The 25,532-nt window shown below is 38.0% G+C and overlaps 1 protein-coding gene across 4 annotated transcripts in view; it reads left to right on the top strand.

The window, feature by feature from the left end:
• The window catches only part of LOC132596498 (hippocampus abundant transcript-like protein 1), a 49,609-nt gene extending 37,467 nt beyond the window's left edge, over positions 1 to 12,142 (top strand). For all 4 annotated transcript variants that reach the window (XM_060293432.1, XM_060293434.1, XM_060293433.2 and 1 more), the window contains 6 exons: positions 1,532 to 1,645; positions 4,567 to 4,638; positions 6,066 to 6,178; positions 7,673 to 7,770; positions 9,522 to 9,664; positions 10,381 to 12,142. In XM_060293432.1, the coding sequence (XP_060149415.1) occupies positions 1,532 to 1,645; positions 4,567 to 4,638; positions 6,066 to 6,178; positions 7,673 to 7,770; positions 9,522 to 9,664; positions 10,381 to 10,632 (792 nt within the window). In that variant the 3' untranslated portion in view covers positions 10,633 to 12,142. The remainder of the gene's footprint in view (positions 1 to 1,531; positions 1,646 to 4,566; positions 4,639 to 6,065; positions 6,179 to 7,672; positions 7,771 to 9,521; positions 9,665 to 10,380) is intronic.
• The last annotated feature ends 13,390 nt before the right edge of the window (positions 12,143 to 25,532 follow it).

The following is a 25,532-nucleotide window of genomic DNA, read 5'->3' on the forward strand; positions in this document are numbered from 1 at the left end:
TCTATTTTTTTTTTTCCCAGTAAAAATAGAAAAAATGTATTTGCAAGTAAGGGAATGAGGTAGACTGTATACCAAGGAATATATAGAATTGCTACTTCTTAAGTCAAACGTGGTTATCCTGTGGGAAGAGACAAGAAATGTCCAGTTTATCCCTGATGAAGACTTGGGAAGGAAGGTTTTTTTCTTTTTGCATAGTTGTTTTCATCCTTCTTTTAACAAAATAAATGAAAGTGGCCATTTGAAGAGGTTGTTTCGATTCACTTAAATTCAAAAAGGTTAAATACATTTGGACCGACTAAAGTAGTTATTATCTAAGTTGTTAACATACACCCACGTTGAACAGAGGCTTTGAACTTGTCTTTTGCAGATTGAGTAGAGTCTTTGTTTTCTCTTTTGTCATGGGGGAATCCCATTAACAACTAGAAAAAGTACTGAGAAGAAGAATCTTCTCTCCCCACCTTCTCTGGTTTGAAATTGTTCTTGAAGAAAATATGTACGGAAAAATATAACCAGAGATTTGATATTTGCATTTTTCCCTTAAGTTTACCTTTTAGGAAAAATACATATAAAAAAACTAACTCATGAGAAATTCTTTTCTAAAAAGCTCCCTCATTATATGACCTGGGGACCCTGCTCATTCTGTTTGTGCTGTAATGTCAGATATCAAGAAGTAGGTGTGGAGAAAAGGAAACCAGGAGTGGAGCCAGTCAGACCTCCCACCTTGTCAAGCTACACAGAGAAATTCCTCTGTGAAGTGGAACTATTGTGGCTTACTTTTCAGGGCTGTTACGAGGATTGCAGTGAATGTATATAAATTAACCAGTCTAGTGTCTGGTATATAGCAGGGTCCCAATAGACATTAGCTACTTTTGCTTTTAATTATGTGAAGGTTACAGTTATGATCACCTAGAATGCACTGCAGAATTCTACACTCTGTAGACAACTTTTGGTGCACCTTTTGGTCTACTCAAACATCCTGTGTAGAGAGGAGTATAGGATTTTGGACAAGGTTGTAACATTCAAAAAGTTGTTACTGGTCAGAGAATCTTGTCGTCACTGACCCCATGGCTGGAGCATACTTTTTTGTCTACCAGTTTTAAAGGCAAATTTAATGCTAACATTTAAAAAAATAGAGTAAATTTATGTGTAATGAAAACACTGTACTGTTTATGGCTTTAAAGGAGTTGTATTATGAATGAAAGAGAGAGAGGAGATTTTCTTAAAAGGTTCTGGAGCAATGTTTTTTCAGGGTCTGTTCATAGGACGTTCAGGGTCTGTTTCAGGATGTGAACCAGTATTGTTAACAAAGAGAGAAAGCTGTAATATTTGAAACATACCTCTGAAATTAGGACTTGTAACCTCCTTAAAGAGATGGTGATAGATTTAATGTTAAGGCTCAATTCCTTTTATAATCCATTCATCTTTTGTTATCCACCTTAATAGATCAAAACAGTGCAGCCAATATCCCAGAATATCAGTGACATCAGTATCTATTTGCTTTTAATATGTTTCTGTTTCTGCTTATTCCTAGTCACTGAAGAAAGTTGGAAAAGATTCTACTGTCTTACTAATCTGCATCACCGTTTTTCTTTCATACCTTCCTGAGGCTGGACAGTATTCAAGTTTTTTCCTCTATCTCAGGCAGGTGAGTAGTGAGTGCCTAGTAGCTTTTGAACATGAGGAAAACCAGAGATTGGGATCTGGCTAGAGGTGTTTTGTGGGAAAACACTGTAGAGAAAAAAAATGTGTTAACTTGCTTCTAGTTATAAATGTAGGTGCTGACATATAATTAGTAGTCAGGAGACCTTTAGTGCAATAATTTTAAAAACACAATAAAATGTTTACTGTGGAAAAAATTTCTTTGAGAGTTATACAGAAAGAGAATTAGTAGAAACAGAATTTATTAAATCTTTAATAATACCCATTAAATTTCACAGAGAGGTAAAGTTTATTTCAGAAGTGCCCTGACCCCTGGGTCTGATCACAGCCAGCTTGCTTAGCCATCTGTAGTAGGCCATAGCTCAACACCACTGTAGACTTCAAGGTGGCTCACAAACAATAACCAAAATAATCTTTTCTCCCTTCTGATTTTTCTCTTTAAAAATTTACACTTTGGGCTTCCCTGGTGGCGCAGTGGTTGAGAGTCCGCCTGCCGATGCAGGGTACGCGGGTTCGTGCCCCGGTCTGGGAAGATCCCACATGCCGCGGAGCAGCTGGGCCCGTGAGCCATGGCCGCTGAGCCTGCGTGTTCGGAGCCTGTGCTCCACAACGGGACAGGCCACAACAGTGAGAGGCCCGCGTACCGCACACAAAAAAATTACACTTTGTCCTCCCCAAAAGGCAATTGACTTACAGCAATTAAAAAAAAAAGTTCCCTTTTCCAACTGTTGTTTTAGGTCTCTGGGATTGCTAAGACCTGAGTTGCCTTCCATTGCAATCCTGTCTTGGTCTTTTACTGATTTCACTAGAAGTCCTCCTGCTAATGGTTTACTTCACTTTGTCAGAGCAAGCCTCCTCCTAAGATAAATTCCTCTATTTTTAGAGATATTTTTAAATAAAATTTGTTAAATTCTCCATTCTCATAGTTTTCCTGAGAGTATGAGACTATAATATTTTATATGGTGGCACGTTTAAGTAAAACTTTTTTCAAGCAGTTTTATTTTTGCTTTTGCTCATTATGGTGGGTGGATGCTGGAGATTCGGACGGAAGAGTGGTGAGATAGTGTGGTTAATGTAGAAAATTATATATGCATATATTAAATTACATTAAATTTGCATTTAATATAGAAAATAATGTAGGAAAAATGGGAAAGTCCAAGGAAGAAAGTGAAAAAACATGTCTCCTTTTCAAAGTGTTCAACATAGAGTTCCCAGCAAATCTATTTCTAGGTATATAGCCAAGAGAATTGAAAACACATACCTATACAAAAACTCTTACACAAATTATTATTCATAGTAGCCAAAAAGTAGAAACAACCCATATGCCTATTAACTGATGAAATGGATCAACAAATGTGAAATATCTATACAATGGAATGTTATTATTTGGCAGTAAAAAGCAATGAAGCACTGATACATGCTACAACATGGGTGAACTTTGAAAACATTATAAGTGAAAGAAGCCAGACCATATATAGTATGATTCCATTTGTATGAAATGCTCAGAATAAATAAATCCATAGAGATAGAAAGTAGATTACTGGCTAGGTGGTAGAGTAGGCTGGGGGAATGGGAATCCTAATGGGGTACGATGTTTCTTTGAGGAGTGATGAGAGCTTTTAAAATTGATCATGGTGATGATTTCCCAACTCTGTGAATATAAAACTAAAACCATTGAATTGTACACTTGTAATGGGTGAATTGTATGGTATTTTAATTCTGTCTCAATAAAGCTGTTTTAAAAAGTATATTTACGGGGGGTGTGGGGAGGGATGGACTGGGAGTTTGGGGTTAGTAGATGCAAACTATTACATATAGAATGGATGGACAACAGGGTCCTACTGTATAGCACAAAGAACTATATATTCAGTGTCCTGGGATAAACCGTAATGGAAAAGAATATAAAAGAGAATGTATATTATGCATAACTGAGTCACTTTGCTGTACAGCAGAAACTGATGCATTTTAAATCAACAATACTTCAATTAAAAATATATATATATTTACAAATTAGACTGAGAAATAGATTCCAATTTTTAAAAATTGCATTTGATTAGAGAGTAATAGGATATTATTAATGTCAGCAGCACTGGTTTGGGAACCAGAGGTTCTAACTCTAACTCTTTTTATTAGCTAGTTGTGTAACTTGAAGCAACACGGTCATTTATGAAATGTGAAGATTGTATACAATAATTTTTAAAGCTTTTTTGGAATTTTATAAAGTTTCAATAGATAGGGCAAATAAAAACTTGATATTTAAAACTTAAAAGTTTTAGTAGGCATTTCGGAGCTGCTGTTAAGATTAAGAGGCTTAGAAATCATTACCAGCTAACTTTGGCTGCCTATTAGAATTAGAATCACCATGGAAGCTTTTTAAAACATACCTGTGTCTGGGCCCAGAGAGTCTGATTTAATTGGTCTCAAGTGGATTCCAGCATCTCATTTCTCCTCTCTCCCTTCTTCTCTTCTCCCCTTCTCTGTTGCCCACATGATTTTAATGTGCAGCCAAAGTTGAGAGCCACTGACTTTGCCAGTGAGCATACTCTGTGTTGGCAGCATCAAAAATCGAATCATTTTCTTCATGTTCTCTCCAACGCTTGATAATGTTATGTTTGTCTCTTGGTGGGTTGCAGATGGGGATGGATATGAAAAAAATAGGCCTACAATAGAAAATATTATCTTAATATTTAATATTTGTTAAATTAAGTTGTGCCACTTATAATGATTTCTTATGACAGATTTAGATATAAATTATTGGTTAAATAGGTTCAACTTTGAGCACTGCCTAATTTGCCATTGTCAAGGTTTTATGAACTTTCCTCAACTATTTTATTTTATGGCTTTAATGGAACATAACATTCCTTATTTTTATAATATCTGTATTACAAAGTGTTTTCATTTCCACAGGTCATAGGTTTTGGATCTGTTAAAATTGCAGCATTCATAGCTATGGTAGGAATTCTTTCTATTGTGGCTCAGGTGAGTGTTATTTTACCCATCCTTTTTTTTTTTTTTTTTAGTGTTTTTAATCTGAAGTAACTGTAGATTCATAGGAAGCTGCAAAGAAATATTCATGGAGATCTCCTGCATCACTACCTCAGTTCCCCTCCTCCTCTGCCATGGTAACATCTTGTGTCCTGTGGTACAATATCAAACCCAGTAAACTGACAATGGATACAGACCATAGAGTTATTCCATTTTTAATAGAATCTTAAGGTTATGATTTAGGAGGAATTTAACACAACTTTTCAATACTTTGTGGAGCATGTGTTGTTACCTCTAATGGATCAATTCAGCAAATAAAAATTTGCTTTTACAACCACCAGCCACAATCTAACTCCAGTATTGCAAAATTAACCAGAAAAATGTTTCAATGTTATTTTGATATTGAAAAGTAATGAAGGTGAAAAGCAGAAATGAAATTTTGTAACTATTACAATCCTTGCTATCCCCAGGACTGAAGAAATGGTGGTAAGTCAGTATGTTAGGATATATGTAATGAGTAAAGAGTATTTATTAAACGTTTCCCCATCTATTATAGGACCACAAAAGGCAGGGCATATGTGCTTTAAATTAATTCATTGATATGCTTAGGTGCATTCACTATATCATATGGGACTATTATGAGGCTATTTTCCTGGAACCGCTATATGCTGCTTTAAAGCATGGTAGGCCAGGTGGAGCATTCTTCTGTGATAACTCTTTCAAAGAGAAATGAGAAGCCTGCAAAACTGCTTTGCCCAAATATTAGAATTGACAAGGCTTATAGGAATGCATCAAACCAAGGGCCTTTTATTTTTTTTAACTGTATCAGCAAATGTAAATTATGTTAAACTTTCAAGTTGCTTATGGTTTTGGCTTGTTTTTTATATTAACTCTGGTTAGTCAGTTAGCCCAGATTCACCTTTTATCCTATGCCTTTTCAGGCTATATCACCTAAGTTTTTAGTAGAGTATATATTTGTTAAAATCACATTTGTATCAGTCCAACTTTGTGAAACTGTTAACCCCCACCAAAATCCCACATACTCTGTAAATGTTCATCAGGGGTTTGCTATTCACTGGTAGTTAAATTATTGGCATTTCTCCAAAGAGACAGAGGCATTTTCTTCTCAATCACAGTAACTGTTGAACAGCTGTGATGACCTTTTGGGAAGTGATAAGCACCAGATAAACAGGTTTCTGGGGAGGAGGCTGAAGGCCCTGAGCCCAGGTTAGTCTGGGAAGGCCCCGAAGTTTCACCCCTTTTGAGCTACATCAGTACTGCATGGCCTCCAAGGTCTTAGGTCAGGTGGTCTGCTATTTTGAGATTCTTGGTCACCATTAATGGGCTTCCCCACAGAACTTGCATCAGATCTTGTGCTTGTATTCATATGATTACTCAGGATTATCCCCTTTGCTTTGCAGACGGTCTTTCTTACCATCTTGATGAGGTCATTGGGGAATAAGAACACCGTTCTCCTTGGTTTGGGTTTTCAGATGTTCCAGTTAGCCTGGTACGGTTTTGGATCTCAGGCATGGTAAGCCTCTCCCATAGATTCTTATGAACTAATAGACAGATGTATCTTTTAGAGGAGCTCGAATTAGTTGAGTGTGATGTGAAGGAAGCAGGAGTTTTTTTACTGGCATAGTGTATTCAACATTTCAAAAACTGTTTAGACTTAATTTGGGAAAGGGTAGAGCTGGTAATTTAGGATTATTTGGATAGATTGCCTTCACCTCAGCAGGCTTTCAGTGAGTTGTTACTTCCTCCGACCCTCCAAAAAAAAGTTTTATGCCTAATTTTTAAACACATTTGTCAGTTTTTGGAGACAACACATTATAGGCAAAAACAAAACAAGAAGACAAGGAAAAATGACTGATTATGGTGGGATTTATTACTATCATTAGCTGAGTGACTTTGGACAGTGACATAACCTTTATAATACAAAGCATATGAGTTAGATGAACACTGAGATCTCCTCCAGAATCTTGTATATCCTGATCAGTTATTACTCCTAATGTATTAGATTCCCATTAAGAGGAAGGAAGGTCAAATTAAGCCCTGTGGAATAAGAAGAAATAAAAAGAATTTTGAGTGCTATTTTGTTGTGTGGCAAGTTTCCCTATGTGCCTGGCTACCAAATACTAGAGTCCATATCTCCGTTTTAGATATTTGAATTGGTCCCCATTTTGCAGTCATAAATGGATGACACAATTTAGAAGAACTCGAAATGCTTTAGGTGGTCAGTGGTTGATTCTTTTTGTTCTTGGAAATCTTAATTTCATCCCATGAACTTTGATTCAGTAGCTGATTCAGTCAAACTCATGCTACCTTAGAAAGATTCTGTCAACCTAAAGGGTTTTTCCTTTTAAGTAAGGACGTGCATGTCATCCCCCAGAGAGTCTGGCCAAGCAGGTTTTAAGCCCAGTTGGGGCCTCACTTTGCTCACACTCAACGCCTAATACTGACACACATGTAGGTCCCTTTCATTGAGAAAAAAACAAAGGTCTAAAGGAAGCACACTTGGAAGTCTGCAGGATGTCATCCTGAACTTCAGGTCTCTGAAGTGTTATGTGCCACCAACTTTTTCTGTAGGTGACACACAACACTTTATTGAGGGGTAGAAAACTGAGCAGCTCAAAGACAGTATGGAGGTGAGCCTTTGAGAAGTACAAAGAAAAAAGTGGAAAATTGGTAGTGAAAATGTGGTATTTATAGGAACAAGAAATCCTTCTGCATTTCATTGAGCTTGCATCTAAATACGGTAATAGGGAAACTAGGAAGAAGAACAGATTCGACAGAGGTAAAATAAAGAAATGAAACTTTCCCAGCCCGTGAAGTGATCAGTATAAACAGATGCATAACCTTCTAGGTTAAAAAAAAAAATCCATTTTTAAAGAGGAAAAAAATAAATGCAACTTAACACAAGAAAACAGAAAGCATTTAGTGCTTTTGCCATTGATTGTACTCTGAACAGCAAGCTCATTGGGGCTGGCCTGCTCCCTGACCGCAGCCTGTCCTGTCATTGCAGGATGATGTGGGCAGCAGGGACCGTGGCCGCCATGTCCAGCATCACATTTCCAGCAGTCAGTGCCCTCGTCTCTCGGAATGCAGAGTCAGATCAGCAAGGTGAGGTCACTGTTTTCCTCCTTCAACGGAGACGTACCTGCCATAAGCATGAGCAACTCTGAATCTCTCTTCACATTAACAAAGCAAGAGGTTACAGCCATGTGGTCCTGCTCAACAATCATACCTATTTACTTTGGCAAATAGGAAAATTCTGTTTTCCTTCCTACTTTGATCTTTGATCATATTTTTGAAATCTGGACTCAGCAGGTCAGAATACTAAGATAGTTATCCATTTTCTCTTTTCAGTTTTGACTCCTCTTTTATTTGTCACTGTTAGAATTTACTAGACTTTAATCATATTTTAACAGACTAGTTAGTAAAACAATGAGGTCTTTATTTAATCACTGAAATTTCTTTAATTTGGAATCACTCAAAGTCCATTACTCAATTTAGGAAATGATTCTTTGAGTGGACAAAGAAAAATAAATCTGAGTAGTTCTTGATAATTGGATGCAGAGTGAGAGACAAAATTAAGATGACTGTGTAGAGTAGCACTCTGTCTAGACTCTTCATCCTTCTTGTGCCTCTGGCTTCCCTATCAAGCAGTTCCTACTGCCAAAATTAGTCCTTTTCTTTCACCATCACTTAATGGCTTACCTGACTGTAGTCAGGAAGTAGTGAATTTTAGAAGAAAAAAATTTTAATGCCTTAGAGATATTTCTGAAGTTTCAATTAAAAACTAGATTGGAAAAGCTAGTTTATTCATTGGAACTATTTTTCCGCATCAGAAATTAGCCATCTTATTCATATCTACTTTTTTTAATTTTTTTTTTTTTTTTAACAGTAGGTCCTTGTTGGTTATCTATTTTAAACATAGCAGTATCATTTGAAGACCACAAATTCTGTGTGTTACCCTGGTTATGTTAACTTAGCTGACTGCATCCTTGGGGAGGTGTTGTGCTTAAAGTAAAGGCATGAGCTATCTGTGAAGGATGGGCATTGCTTTGGCATCTAAGAGACACTATCCTATCTCTCAGGGCATGAATTTTCTTTGGCTTTTTTTATGCTTACATGTATTAATACAGATGTTTCTAAATGTCAGCATATAAACTTATTAGAACACACTGTATTAGGGTGAATTATATTTGACCATTTTTGATTTACAGAAATATTCATCTCATGATTCAAGCTAATTTTTGACCTGCCACATTAGATACCAGAGATATCTAGAAATTAGCACTTGGATTTTTCAGTAGAGGTGTACAGGGAGATGGACCTGGAATATGGAGGTCACTGTGAGGAACAGAATCTGTCTGAAGGTGCTGGGAGCACACAGCATCAGGACCTCTGTGGACTCACACATGGGCAGGGATACAAGAGGCAAAGGGCAGATTTTTATTGTAAAAGTGCCATTAAGTGAGTAGAAAAGGAAAATCTCAATCCACAGAAAAGTGTAAATTGCCTATAAATGGAGAATATTAAAACTTTTTTATTATTCCCTGATTATAGGAAGATCTGCTGTTAGGGAATTCAGCCTCAAAAGGATTTTAGAAACATCACTGTCATTTCATACCCTATAGATCTTAGGACATTGAGTGAGGACAACATTAAAAGGACATAGAAAACCAAGGAAACATTTGTGCAATGAATGAAAATATGATGGGTAAAGTCCCTAAAATATCCTTTCCACAGCCCAGACTACTCAGTCCAGCAGAAGCAGTATTTCATATTAGTAAGAAAGTACTGTTAAGTCTCCAGTCTTGAGATGCTTATCTGAGAAGACTGGCTCCCTTCTCTTTTTTCTGACTTAGGAGTTGCCCAAGGTATCATAACTGGAATAAGAGGACTGTGTAATGGCCTGGGGCCAGCCCTGTATGGCTTCATATTCTACATGTTCCACGTGGAACTGACTGAGTTGGAACTGGAATTGAATTCTAACAATGCTGCCCTGCAGGTAATTTGGTAATAAGTCTAGGTTTACAATAGCAGTTGTGTCTGATTATAGCAAAATCTTCTGACCTTAAATTTGGAAAGTGTTCTTATTTTTATAATACTATTGTATTTGACAGTAGTAAGTGCTATGTTCATTGCTTCCTGGGACTAGGGAGGGATCATTTCAGTGATTTAATATCTTATATAAAAGATTTGTCTTAACTTTGTTCAGATTCTGTTTTCACCTATATAATTACTCTGATCAGAATGCTGTCCTCTGGTGAAGCTCAGGCCAAATAAAAGATGAAATGACCTAAAATTCCAGCTAGAATTTGAGCTAGAGTGCTTTTTCTACTATTTATTTGCTATTACTTCCCTCCTTCCAAGCTATATTTAATATAGATTTCTATACAAAATTGGAATTACTGTTCATGTACATAGTTAATGATCTCAGGTCACAGGGCAGGATTAGAGATAAATAACTGTTGTTTACATGTTTGGTTAAGCTGTTGGAAAGTTTGGTTAAGCTGTTGGAAAGTGGTGCACAAAGCAGTGATTAGTTGCCCTCCATCATATTCCAGACACCAGGCTCTGTTAGAATTTGCTATGACACTTAATGAACATTTGCTTATGAGAAAATAACTCACTTCTCAGTGGTGTGCTTTTTTGGGGTCGTCCAGGACTAATTTTGATTGGAAGGACTAACCAGATTCTTCATTTGTTTCCCACACCCATCAGGGAGCTGTCATCCCAGGCCCACCGTTTTTATTTGGGGCATGTATAGTTCTTATGTCTTTTCTGGTTGCCTTATTCATCCCTGAATACAGTAAAGGCAGTGGAATTAAAAAACATAACAACAGCATCAGCGGCAGCCTGACCAACACAATAGAACGAGGCAGTGATGAAGACATTGAGCCACTACTGCAGGACAGCAGCATCTGGGAGCTCTCTTCCTTCGAGGAGCCTGGGAATCAGTGCACTGAACTATAAACTGCAGAAACTAGAATTCTGTAGACTCCATCTCTGAGAGCCATGGAGGAGCCACACCACACTGGAGACTTCATGGTGCTGGAGGAGAGATACTAGTGGCATGCTTCAGGGCTGAGTTTGAGAAGTAACCACCTCCATCCCTCGTCTCCCGCCCCTTCCTCCTCCTGTTCCTTTTCTACCATTCTCTTTCTTTCTGTTTATATGTTAGAACAAGTTAAGGTTTGAAATACTTTTCTGCAAATAATATGCAACTCTCAAAGTTATCTGGAGTCCACACTTCGAAACTCAGAAAAAGTCATCTCTGGTAGAAAGGATGACTTTCCTTTAATAACTCCAGAGTAAGAGTGACCATGTCCTTTTCAGTAGAAGGTGCAGGATTATAGTACAACTGCCTTCTCTGGCAAAATTTGAGATAAAGAATCCCATATTTTCTTCCCTCCTGTTTCTCTGAACTGTGCCCGTTTAGCCCATAGGTGTTTATGAGTGGCTGCTCAGTATCGGGGATCTATTGCCTTTGTTCAAAGGTCAAGCAAATAACTAGTCTTACTCTCCTTTCCTTATCTCTACTTCCTATTCTTGGCTAGAATGAAATTCAGTATATACACATCTGGACAGTAATAATATTGATTAGTGATAACCTTTACCAGATGAAGGAAATTTTTTAAATAAATTTAAATCATGAAGAACTAGCAATTCAGATTCCTGGGCCTAATGTTTTGGTTAGATCCAAGGTGATTTTACAGAAGAAAAACATACATCAGCCATTCTGGCAACATAGAAATTGGAGGGTGCTTGTAAGAAAGTTTTCAACAATGTAAACATTCCTAGGTGAGAATGAGAGTTAGTAACTGGATACCAGTGGAGTTTATATCCAAGTTTAGACTCATGTAATGCATTCTTACTATATTTGCTCCCACCTACATCTCCTGTGTCTTACTTTTCAATGTTTTTCATTCATCACACCCCTGCCTTAACTGCTCTATGTAGGCATTTGTTTTCAGTCAGTCTTTATTTTCATCTATGTATCTGCCACTTGAATCTCATGGGAATATGCACAGTAAATTCCTTTCTAAAATATGATGGTTTAAGAAGCTCAGTTTCAAAATAAGTGTCTTGCTAATTTTTCGAGATGTTTTATGGACAAAGAAAACTTTAGATTATATGTGTTTTCCTGCACCAGTAGGTGGACCATTAACTAGGGCCCATCTTTAACACAGCACTCCTTTGAAAGTTTTATAGGTATGAAATATATGTAGATATTCATAAGGAGTTTTAATTTTTTTTGATGGGGTGCTATGTAAATCTTGTATTTATAAATGTAATGAAGGTATTGACAGAAAAAAATATATACAACTTTTATAAAGGATTGTGTACTGACTGAATACATTTAAAAGAAAATATATTTTGAAACTTGTTCTGCTGCGAACAAAGATAACATATCTTTTTACTATGCTGTTGGTTTTTAAGTTAAGCTTCCTAATGCATAATAAATTTGCAATGGATACTTTTATGTCTTTTGTGTTTCTTTACAGCGAACAGTACCATTGATCTTTGCGTTCTCCTTTGGGTGACTTTCAACTGAAATAAGTTTTTAGTCCTTAAGCTAATGAAGAAGATGTGTGTATTTTCAAAATAAGTTTCATTTCAAAATCTCCCTTCAAAAAGTTGTGATCTTCAAAAAGAGATCACAACTTTTTTTTTTTTTTTTTTAAAAAGCAGGGATACAAACATACTTGTACACCCATATTTATTAGCAGCATCATTCACAGCAACCAAAAGGTGGAAGCAACCCAAGTGTCCATTGTTGGATGAATGGATAAAGAAAATATGGTATATATTATACATAAATGGAATATTATTTGGCCTTTAAAAGGAACGAAATTCTGACATACACTACAATGTGGATGAACCTTGAAGATATTATGCTAAGTGAAATAAGGCAGTCACAAGATGACAAATACTATATGGTTCAATTTATATGAAATATCTAGTCAAATTCATACAGAAAGTAGAATAGTGGTTGTAGGACTAAGGGGAAAGGGAAGTGGGAAGTTATTATTTAATGGGTAGAGTTTCAGTTTTGCAGGTAAAGTTCTGGAGATGGATGGTGAGGATGGTTACACAACAATGTAAATGTACTTAATGCCACTGAACTACTTAAAAATGGTTTAAATGATCCATTTTATGTTAGGTATATTTTGCCACAATTTTTAAAAGATGCTCTCATGGAGTCTTTGTTCTTTACCACTGCTTATCAAAATTGTAGTTTCGTTTCTTTTTTTTAATTGTAGTTTCTTTACCCAGTATAACAAATGTCATTTTTTAAAATTAGGTAGGTTTTTAAAATTGAGATAAAATTAACCATTTTAACCATTCCAAAGTGTACAATTCAGTGGTTTTTAGTTTATTCACAAGGTTGTACAGCTATTAGCACTATCTAATTCCAGAACATTTCCATCATCCCAAAAGAGAAACCCCATACCCATTAGCAATCACTACCAATTCCCCCTATCCCCATCCCCTGGAAACCAGTAATATACTTTATGTCTATAGATTTGCCTATTTTGGACATTTCATATAAATGGAATCATACAGTATGTGACCTTTTGTGTCTGGCTTCTTTCACATAGCATGTTTTCAAGGTTCATCTATGTTGTAGCATGTGTCAATTTTTATTCCTTTTTAAGGCTGAATATTCCATTGTGTGGCATATACCACATTTTCTTTATTTAGTTAATTGATAATGTATCAATCAAATGTCAGTTGGCATTTGGATTGTTTTCACTTTTAGGTTATTATGAATAATGCTGCTATAAACATTCTTGTCTAAGTTTTTGTGTGAACATGTCCTCCTAGGTGTATGTCAGGGAGTAGAGTTGCTAGGTCATGTAGTAACTATGATTAGCCATCTGAGCAACTGACATAGAGCTGCACATTTTACATTCCCATCAGTAATGTAAGAGGGCTTCAATTTCTCTGTATCCTTGCCAACATTTATTATTTTCTGTTTTGTTGTTGTTTATAGACATCCTAGTGAGTTTAGAGTGGTATCTCACTGTGGTTTTGATTTGCATTTCCCTTATGATGATGATGTTGAGCATCTTTTTGTGCTTATTTGCCATTTATATCTTTTCTTTGGAGAAATGTCTATTCAAGTCCTTTGCCTATTTTTGAATCAAGATGTTTGTTCTCGTTGAGTTGTAAGAGTTCTTTATATATTCTGGACACCAGACTCTTACCAGATGTATGATTTGCAAATATTTTCTCCCATTCTGTGGGTTGGCTTTTCTGTTTCTTTATGGTGTCCTTTGATGCACAAAAGTTTGTGTTAATTAGGTCCGATTTATCAGCTTTTTTTCTTTTTGGTGTTTTGTATGGTGTCATATCTAAGAATCTGTTATCAAATCCAAAGTAATGAATTTATCCATTTGTTTTCTTTTTTCACACATCTTAAAAGTTACCATTTTAACCACTTTAAAAGTACAATTCAGTGTTTTTTAGTATAGTCATAATATTGTTTAGCCATCTGTACTATCTAACTCCAAAATCTTTTTGTGTGCTTGCTGGCCATTTGAATATTCTCTTTGCAGAAATGTGTATTCAAATCCTTTGCCCATTTTTAAAATGGAGTATCTTTTGTTGTTGGCTTGTAAGTGATCTTTATATATTCTGGATGTAGACTCTTATCAGATATACTGTTTATAAATACTTTCTCTCATTCTGTGGTTTTTCTTTTTACTTTCTTGATAGTGTCCTCTCATGCACAGATTTTGATAAAGTCCAGTTTATTTATTTTTTTCTTTTGTCAGTTTTGCTTTTGGTGGCATATTTGAGAAACCATTGACTAATCCAAGGTCATGAAGGTTTACAACTATTTTTCCCTTCTAAGTGTTATATAGTTGTATCTCTTACATTTAGGTCTTTAATCCATTTGGGTAAATTTTTTGTTTATGGTTTGAGATAGAAGTCCTAATTTATCCTTTTTCATGTAGTTATCCAGTGCCCTGTACCATTTGTGGTTGTCTTTTTTTAAAAAATCTTTATTGGAGTATAATTGCTTTACAATGGTGTGTTAGTTTCTGCTTTATAACGAAGTGAATCAGCTATACATATACATATATCCCCATATCTCCTCCCTCTTGCGTCTCCCTCCCTCCCACCCTCCTTATCCCACCCTCCCTATCCCACCCCTCTAGGTGGACACAAAGCACTGAGCTGATCTCCCTGTGCTATGTAGCTGCTTCCCACTAGCTATTTTACATTTGGTAGTATATATAAGTCCATGCCACTCTCTCACTTCGTCCCAACTTACCCTTACCCCTCCCTGTGTCCTCAAGTCCATTCTCTACGTCTGCGTCTTTATTCCTGTCCTGCCCCTAGGTTCTTAAGAACTTTTTTTTTTTTTAGATTCCATATATATCTGTTAGCATACGGTATTTGTTTTTCTCTTTCTGACTTACTTCACTCTGTATGACAGACTAGGTCCATCCACCTCACTCAATTTCGTTTCTTTTTATAGCCGAGTAATATTCCATTGTATATATGTGCCACATCGTCTGTCGATGGAAACTTAGGTCACTGCCATGACCTGGCTATTGTAAATAGTGCTACAATGAATATTGGGGTGCATATGTCTTTTTGAATTATGGTTTTCTCTGGGTTTATGCCCAGTAGTGGGATTGCTGGCTCATATAGTAATTCTATTTTTTGTTTTTCAAGGAACCTCCATACTGTTCTCCATAGTGGCTGTATCAATTTACATTCCCACCAACAGTGCAAGAGTGTTCCCTTTTCTCCACACCCTCTCCAGCATTCGTTGTTTGTAGATTTTCTGATGATGCCCATTCTAACTAAGTGTGAGGAGGTGATACCTCATTGTAGTTTTGATTTGCATTTCTCTAATGATTAAGGATATTGAGCAGCTTTTCATGTGCTTCTTGGCCATCTGTATGTCTTCTTCAGAGAAATGTCTATTTAGGTCTGCCCATTTTTGGATTGTGTTGTTTGTTTTTTTGATATTGAGCTGTATGAGCTGCTTGAAAATTTTGGAGATTAATCCTTTGTCAGTTGATTCGTTAGTAAATATTTTCTCCCAGTCTGAGGATTGTCTTTTCGTCTTGTTTGTAGTTTCCTTTGCTTTGCAAAAGATTTCAAGTTTCATTAGGTCCCATTTGTTTATTTTTTATTTTATTTCCATTACTCTAGAAAGTGGATCAAACAAGATCTTGCTGTGATGTATGTCAGAATGTTCTTCTTATGTTTTCCTCTAAGAGGTTTATAGTGTCTGGTCTTACACTTAGGTCTCTAATCCATTTTGAGTTTATTTTTGTATATGGTGTTAGGGAGTGTTCTAATTTCATTCTTTTACATATACCTGGCCAGTTTTCCCAGCACCACTTATTGAAGAGACTTTATTTTCTCCACTGTATATCCTTGCCTCCTTTGTCATAGATTAGTTGAACAGAGGTGCGTGGGTTTCTCTCTGGGCTTTCTATCCTGTTCCATTGATCTATATTTCTGTTTTTGTGCCAGTACCACATTGTCTTGATTACTGTAGCTTTGTAGTATAGTCTGAAGTCAGGGAGTCTGATTCCTCCAGTTCCATTTTTTTTCCTCATTACTGCTTTGACTATTCGGGGTCTTTTGTGTTTCCATACAAATTGTGAATTTTTTTCTTCTAGTTCTATGAAAAATACCATTGGTAGTTTGATAGGGATTGCATTCAATCTGTGGATTGCTTTGGGTAGTAGAGTCATTTTCACAATGTTGATTCTTCCGATCCAAGAAACGTGGTATATCTCTCCATCTATTTGTATCATCTTTAATTTCTTTCATCAGTGTCATATAGTTTTCTGCATACAGGTCTTTTGTCTCTTTAGGTAGGTTTATTCCTAGGTATTTTATTCTTTTTGTTGCATTGGTAAATGGGAGTGTTTCCTTAATTTCTCTTTCAGATTTTCCATCATTAGTGTATAGGAATGCAGGAGATTTCTGTGCATTAATTTTGTATCCTGCTACTTTACCAAATTAATTGATTACCTCTAGTAGATTTCTGGTAGCATCTTTAGGACTCTCTATGTATGGTATCATGTCATCTGCAAACAACCACAACTTTACTTCTCCTTTTCTGATTTGTATTCCTTTTATTTCTTTTTCTTCTCTGATTGCTGTGGCTAAAACTTCCAAAACTATTTTGAATTAGAGTGGTGAGAGTGGACAACCTTGTCTTGTTCCTGATCTTAGAGGAAATGGTATCACACCATTGAGAACGATGTTGGCTGTTGGTTTGTAATGTATGGCCTTTATTATGTTGAGGTAAGTTCCCTCTATGCCTACTTTCTGGAGGGTTTTTATCATAAATAGGTGTTGAATTTTGTTGAAAGTTTTTTCTGCATCTATTGAGATGATCGTATGGTTTTTCTGTCTCAATTTGTTAAAATGGTTTATCACATTGATTAATTTGCGTATATTGAAGAATCCTTGCATTCTTAGGATAAACCCCACTGAATCATGGTGTATGGTCCTTTAAATGTGCTGCTAGATTCTGTTAGCTAGTATTTTGTTGAGGAATTTTGCATCTGTGTTCATCAGTGATACTGGCCTGTAGTTTTCTTTCTTTGTGACATCTTTGTCTGGTTTTGGTATCAGGGTGATGGTGGCCTTGTCGAATGAGTTTGGGAGTGTTCCTCCCACTGCTATATTTTGGATGAATTTGAGAAGGATAGGTGTTAGCTCTTCTCTAAATGTTTGATAGAATTTGCCTGTGAAGCCATCTGGTCCTGGGCTTTTGTTTGTTGGAAGATTTTTAATCACAGTTTCAATTTCACTGCTTATGATTCGTCTGTTTATATTTTCTATTTCTTCCTGGTTCAGTCTCGGGAAGTTGTGCTTTTCTAAGAATTTGTCCATTTCTTCCCATGTTGTGGGAAGTTCCCCTCTATTCCTAGTTTGTTGAGTGTTGTTTTTTTTTGTTTGTTTTATAATAAAACGATGTTGGATTCTGTCACATGCTTTTTCTGCATTGAGATGATTGTGGGGGTGGTTTCCCTCATTCTATTTTGTAGTGTATTGCATTGGTTGATTTTCACATGTTGATCTACCCTTGCATTACTGGGATAATTCCCACTTGGTCATGTTACACAAACCCTTTAATATGTTGCTGGATTCAATGAAATTTTTTTCTTTTTAAGGATTTTTGCATCTATATTCATAAGAAATATAGGTCTTGTGACGTCTCTGGCTGGCTTTGGTAATGGTGGCCTCATATAAATGAGTTGGGAAATGTTCCCTTTTCTTCTATTTTTTGGAAGAGTTTAAGAAGGATTAGTGTTGATAACTACTTTAAACATTTGTTAGAATGCTACAGTATTAGGGTATCACACACCAGTTATTTAAACAGAGAGTTTAATATAACGAATAGTTAACTATACTGTTAACTAGGCAACCAAAAGAGTGAAATGAGAACTCTGAGGCAGTGGGAAGTGATTCCCAAATTTCAGCATGCATCAGGGTCAGCTGGAGTGCTAAACAGATTCCTGCTCACACCATCTGAGCCACTGACTCAGTAGGTTGGGTGGTGCATGGGAATCTGCATTTCTAACCAGTTCCCAGGAGATGCTGATGTTGCTGATCCTGGCACCACAGTTTTGAGAACTGCTGTTTCAAGTATCATGAGGGTAACAACTGTAGTTTCCCCAGGCTGAGGGAACAAAGAGTACAAGTTTGAATTATTAAAACATAGAATCTTAGGGAAGGGTCCCTGTGTGGTTTGATCTCAGATTTCTGAACAGGGATTGCCAAATGGTCAATGGTGGTGTTTCTAGGCCTGGAGGTAAGGTCTGTGGGGGTGGTGTATGGAGCTGGCACAGTGTACCTGGGGTTCTGCTTGTGTTGGGAAAACTGCAAACTGGGTTTAGCTGCTGCTATGGGAAGGAACCACCGCTGTCAGGGTAAAGAAATTGTTGGAATGTGGGTGTGAGAAATGAGAACATAAGAAGGAGTAGTCAGTCACTCACTCTTCCTCTTCAGTTTGCAGTTTCCTTCTAGCATCCTTTATTGGCAGAGCTAACAGCCAGCTGGCAAAAGCAGAATGGGTATGCCAGCTAAAGGACAAGTTGGAACTGAGAGACAATAATTGAACCACTGGCACCATCAACATACCTGCTACACCTGTGTGAGCTCCTATGTGGCCACCAACCAACTCCATTTTTCTATTTAATGGCGTGTAACTATCTTATTTGCAATTGATGCACCCACCCTCTCCACAAAATCAGAGACACAAAGTCTTAGCAGTCAGTTATCTGTCACTGGACTATGTAGATTACTCCCCCCAAATCAATCATAGTACCATTTGAAAATTCTCTTACAAAAAGGTATAATTAACCTCCAAAAAAACTTGTATAAAATAAGGAGGAAAGAAAAGAAAATGCTTACTCTCTATATATAAACACATACCAGCAAAAGGAAGGAGATGATATATTTAGCTGCTCTGTCCTCTTTTCTGTGACTGGTCACATGGCCTTAGCTAGTATTTGTAACTTCTGCTTTTACCCATTCCATATTTCTTTGGCCTTCATTAGCACTTCATCTCGTTGGGGTTTTCTACCTGACCGGTGACCAAGATCTTCATCGCGGAAGGATCTGCACCCTCAGCAGTCGTGCCATTTTTCTTGGTAGCTGTAATTTTCTACTGACCTTTCTACTAAGCATGGAGTACTATGAGACACCTCAGAGAATCCCCTGGGTTCCAGACATAGCTCTCCTTTCCCCATTGTCAGTACAACCCATTTGTCTCCTGCCTCAGTGACATGAGGAAGCCAAGTGGCAATCTCATCTTCCAGTGCAATAGAGGGGAGAGGGGGAAGATGGCGGAAGGGTAAGACGCGGAGATCATCTTCCTCCCCACAGATACATCAGAAATACATCTACACGTGGAACAACTCCTACAGAACACGTACTGAACGCTGGCAGAAGACCTCAGACCTCCCCAAAGGCAAGAAACTCCCCATGTACCTGGGTAGGGCAAAAGAAAAAAGAATAAACAGATAAAAGAATGGGGACGGGACCTGCACCAGTGGGAGGGAGCCGTGAAGGAGGAAATGTTTCCACACACTAGGAAGCCCCTTCAAGCGTGTAGACTGCAGGTGGCGGAGAGGGGGGAGCTTCAGAGCCGCGGAGGAGAGCGCAGCAACAGGGGTGCAGAGGGCAAAATGGAGAGATTTCCGCACAGAGGATCGGTGCCGACCAGCACTCACCAGCCCGAAAGGCTTCTCTGCTCATCCCCCGGGGCAGGCAGGACTGGGAGCTGAGGCTCAGGCGTAGGTCCGAGTGCAGGGAGAGGAATGGCGGCATGAACAGAGCCTGAAGGGGTTAGTGCACCACGGCTAGCCGGGAGGGAGTCCGGGAAAAAGTCTGGACCTGCCGAAGAGGCAAGAGACTTTTACTTCCCTCTTTGTTTCCTGGTGTGCAAGGAGAGGAGATTAAGAGAGCTGCTTAAAGGAGCTCCAGAGACCCGTGCGAACCACGGCTAACAGCACGGACCCCAGAGACGGGCATGAGACGCTAAGGCTGCTGTGCCACTTGCAGCACAAGTCACTCTCCACACCTCCCTTCCAGGGATCCTGTGCAGCCCACCACTGCTAGGGTCCCGGGATCCAGGAACAACTTCCCTGGGAGAACGCACGGCGCACCTCAGGCTGGTGCAACGTCATGCTGGCCTCTGCCACGGCAGGCTCGCCCCGCACTCTGTACCCCTCCCTCCCCCAAGCCTGAGTGAGCCAGAGCCCCCTAATCAGTGGCTCCTTTAACCCCGTCCTGTCTGAGCGAAGAACAGACGCCCTCTGGTGACCTACATGCAGAGGCAGGGCCAAATCCAAAGCTGAGTCCCAGGAGCTGTGCGAACAAAGAAAAGAAAGGGAAATCTCTCCCAGCAGCCTCAGGAGCAGCAGATTAAATCTCCACAATCAACTTGATGTACCTTGCATCTGTGGAATACCTGAATAGACAACAAATCATCCCAAATTGAGGAGGTGGACTTTGAGAGCAAGATTTATGATTTTTTTCCCCTTTTCCTCTTTTTGTGAGTATGTGTATGCTTCTGTGTGAGATTTTGTCTGTATAGCTTTGCTTTCACCATTTGTCCTAGGGTTCTATCCGTCCATTGTTTTTGTTTTTATTACTTAAAATTTTTTTCTTAATAATTATTTTTCCATATTAATAACTTTATTTTACCTTACTTTATTTTATTCTCTTTCTTTCTTCCTTTCTAATTTCTCTCCCTTTTATTCTGAGTCGTGTGGATGAAAGGCTCTTGGTGCTGCAGGCAGAGGCTTGCTGTGCCTCTGAGGTGTGAGAGCCAACTTCAGGACGCTGGTCCACAAGAGACCTCCCAGCTCCACGTAATATCAGATGGCAAAAATCTCCCAGAGCTCTCCATCTCAACACCAACACACCCAGCTTCACTCAACGACCAGCAAGCTATAGTGCTGGACACCCTACGCCAAACAACTAGGAAGACAGGAACAAAACCCCACCCATTAGCAGAGAGGCTGTCTAAAATCATAATAAGTCCACAGACACCCCAAAACACACCACCAGACGTGGACCTGCCCACCAGAAAGACAAGATCCAGCCTCATCCACCAGAACACAGGCACTAGTCCCCTCCAACAGGAAGCCTACACAACACACTAAACCAACTTTAGCCACTGGGGACAGACACCAAAAACAATTGGAACTACAAACCTGCAGCGTGCAAAAAGGAGACTCCAAACACAGTAAGATAAGCAAAATGAGAAGACAGAAAAACACACAGCAGATGAAGGAGCAAGATAAAGATGCACCAGACTTAAAAAATGAAGAGGAAATAGGCAGTCTACCTGAAAAAGAATTCAGAATAATGATAGTAAAGATGATCCAAAATCTTGGAAATAGAATAGAGAAAATGCAAGAAACATTTAACAAGGACCTAGAAGAACTAAAGAGGAAACAAGCAACGATGAACAACACAATAAATGAAATTTAAAATACTCTAGATGGGATCAATAGCAGAATAACTGAGGCAGAAGAATGGATAAGTGACCTGGAAGATAAAATAGTGGAAGTAACTACTGCAGAGCAGAATAAAGAAAAAAGAATGAAAAGAACTGAGGACAGTCTCAGAGACCTCTGGGACAACATTAAACGCACCAACATTCGAATTATAGGGGTTCCAGAAGAAGAAGAGAAAAAGAAAGGGACTGAGAAAATATTTGAAGAGATTATAGTTGAAAACTTCCCTAATATGGGAAAGGAAATAGTTAATGAAGTTCAGGAAGCACAGAGAGTCCCATACAGGATAAGTACAAGGAGAAATACGCCAAGACACATATTAAACAAACTGTCAAAAATTAAATACAAAGTAAACATATTAAAAGCAGCAAGGGAAAAATAACAAACAGACAAGGGAATCCCCATAAGGTTAACAGCTGATCTTTCAGCAGAAACTCTGCAAGCCAGAAGGGACTGGCAGGACATATTTAAAGTGATGAAGGAGAAAAACCTACAACCAAGATTACTCTACCCAGCAAGGATATCATTCAGATTTGATGGAGAAATTAAAACCTTTACAGACAAGCAAAAGCTGAGAGAGTTCAGCACCACCAAACCAGCTTTACAACAAATGCTAAAGGAACTTTTCTAGGCAAGAAACACAAGAGAAGGAAAAGACCTACAATAACAAACCCAAAACAATTAAGAAAATGGGAATAGGAACATACATATCGATAATTACCTTAAAAGTAAATGGATTAAATGCTCCCACCAAAAGACAGAGTGGCTGAATGGATACAAAAACAAGACCCATATATATGCTGTCTACAAGAGACCCACTTCAGAACTAGAGACAGATACAGACTGAAAGTGAGGGGATGGAAAAAATATTCCATGCAAATGGAAACCAAAAGAAACCTGGCGTTGCAATTCTCAGGTCAGACAAAATAGACTTTAAAATAAAGACTATTACAAAAGACAAAGAAGGACACTACATAATGATCAAGGGATTGATCAAAGAAGAAGCTATAACAATTGTAAATATTTATGCACCCAACACAGGAGCACCTCAATATATAAGGCAAATACTAACAGCCATAAAAGGGGAAATCAACAGTAACACATTCATAGTAGGGGACTTTAACACCCCACTTTCACCAGTGCAATGGAATCATAGTTGTGTCACCTTGTGGCAGCATTATCCACTTATCTCCCCCTGGCAGCTCTCAGAGTTGCAAAGATGGGTTAATGTTGGTACGTGTGATGGTAAGAGGAGCCAACCCACTTCCTCCCTTGAGTCCTACCTAAATCCTTGTATTCTGGCTCTGAGAGACAATACCCTATATTGTTTCTCATACAAAACTATGGAGTTTGGATTTTATTCTTTTTATGCTTCTTTTTTCTTTCTCAGTTCTTTAAGGCAGAGGGAGTGAGCCTCTTGACTAGATCTCCTTGTCTCTTTCTGGCTTGCTTGTGTTTGAAAGCTTCTTTTTCCTCCTTTCTTTTTATTTTTAATTTTTATGTGTTTGCCTGATCTTCCTTGATGTTGGGCCCAGAAATCTATCTCACAATTCCTCCGATTAGCAGTGCAGCTCCACTGCTGTGGCCTGAGCTATGACCTTCTCTGCAATGACTCTCACATGGCCTCATGTGCCAGCTGGGAATCATTGCACATTTAGGTCTTTGGAATACTGAAATACATGGATATCTAATACTGATTGTTACCATTTTAGTTCCAATAACTTGATTTTATATTTTGGTCATTTGGGGTAAGAAGAATAAAAAGGCTTACATTAAAGGAACATAACTTGAAAAAAACGTTATGAAAAACCCCATGATATTTGGGGGACCGGGATGAGTGATGTGAAGGTTATTAGACCCTTCGTACTTAAGTATGAATTGTTTCTTTTCAACTCTGCGTGAGATTAACTTCACTAAATTGAGTCATTTAGAATGCTCAAGAATGTGAATGTGTAAAGATAAACGTATTACAAAATATTAACATGCATTAGATGTATTAAAGTACTTTGGTATATTAGCTATTTTGGTTTTGTTTATGGGTTATACATTTAAAGTTGCTTTAACAGTCATGACCATTTTCTTTTTTGAAGCTATTACTTGTCTTAGAAAGAGCATAATGATCATTAGAGTCATTGTGTTCTAAAGTACACTGACCACTAGATGACAGAAGCTAGACAGTGATTTTCAATGTTAGGCCCAATGCAGAGCATTGCTAGGTTCTGTTAGAACCTTTACTAAAATAAATAAATAAATAAATGGAATTTTGTGAAAATGGACATTTTTAAATATCTGCATACCAAAATTCTTGAGCAGTAATATCAAGACACTACAAAGTTGTACTTCTAAATTTTCATTGTTCTTACCTGTGTTTGGCATCAGTCATGATTTCATATTAAATGTATATAGTACATAAAAAGAGTATTAAAAGGAAGAGTGGTAATAACATATAAAGTATGCTCATCTATTTTTTTTTCTGACCATAGTGATTCTAGAAGAAAGCATTGTCCTCTTCTGTCATGTAAGAGTACTTGAATCTTCCATTTTCTCATCTGGCTTTTCTACCAGTGTGACAAGCTGTGAAAAGTCTACTTAGGGGAGTTCTAAGTCTGGCCAATTGCTGGTTTCAAAACTGTGAGTTTAGGATATCAGCAAAGATAATTACATACCAAAATTTCTTGTGGATTTTCTGTTGTATGCCTATTGCTTTGTAATTATATAAGAATAAAAAAACCTTTTGTCTAAATAGATTTAGAATCTACTTTCCTGCAGTTAAGAAAAGAAATATTCTTTCCCTCAGAGTTTTCAAGTGACCAAAATTCAGCTAATTTATTATAATTTTTTTAAAAATTAGTTTCAATTAGGTTCTCAGATGCCATTTCCTTGAATACTGAATGAATGAATATACTTCATCTTTCAGTTGGATGTGGGTCCAGTGTTCTCAATGAGTGTTATGACCCTTATTCTTGGTGTAGCACTGAGAAGCTCTCATAATTTTGTGGCGGAAAGTGAACAACAACAGCTATTCAAGGAAAAATTAGATTATTCCCATACTAAAGCAGGGGACTAGGGAGAAACTGACTTCAACCCATTGCATTGCCTAGGAAGTATGGGGACCCCAGGGGGGAAATATATATATATATACATATATATATATAATCTTTGGAGGAGAAAAAAGTCAATTCCCCAATCCCAGAAAGACAAACACTTTCATAATCATTCCACGGAGGCCAACAGGTTGCAAAACCAACTGAATAGCCCTGCAAACATAAATCTCCACCAGACTCCTAAACTCTTTTTTTTTTTTTTTTTTTTTTTTTTTTTGCGTTACGCGGGACTGTCACTGTTGTGGCCCCTCCCGTTGCGGAGCACAGGCTCCGTACACGCAGGCTCAGCTGCCATGGCTCACGGGACTAGCTGCTCCGCGGCATGTGGGATCTTTCCGGACCGGGGCATGAACCCATGTCTCCTGCATCGGCAGGCGGACTCTCAGCCACTGCGCCACCAGGGAAGCCCCAGACTACTTAACTCTCATCAAAGTAAGTGGGCTCCCAAGAAATTACCCAGAATGCTAGAGTGATTCAATCCTTCCCAGGGAACTCATTCAGTTGTTTACTCATTTGACACTGTTATTGAGGGTTCAGTATGTATTACACATTGCTGTAAGGAATAGGGACACAGGATGACTAGGACAGGGACCCTAATAGGAAACAACAACAACAAAACCTCCAGATGTTCTGTCTCTGTGCATCACTCCTGACTGTTCCAATATCTTCTGAAATACCTGTCATTGAACTGACCCAAGCTTAGTTTAATTTTGATGGGTATAGTGAGTGATGATGATGATTACAAAAG

This window comes from Globicephala melas, unplaced genomic scaffold, assembly GCF_963455315.2.
Source record: "Globicephala melas unplaced genomic scaffold, mGloMel1.2 SCAFFOLD_564, whole genome shotgun sequence".
NCBI classification, from domain to species: domain Eukaryota; kingdom Metazoa; phylum Chordata; class Mammalia; order Artiodactyla; family Delphinidae; genus Globicephala; species Globicephala melas.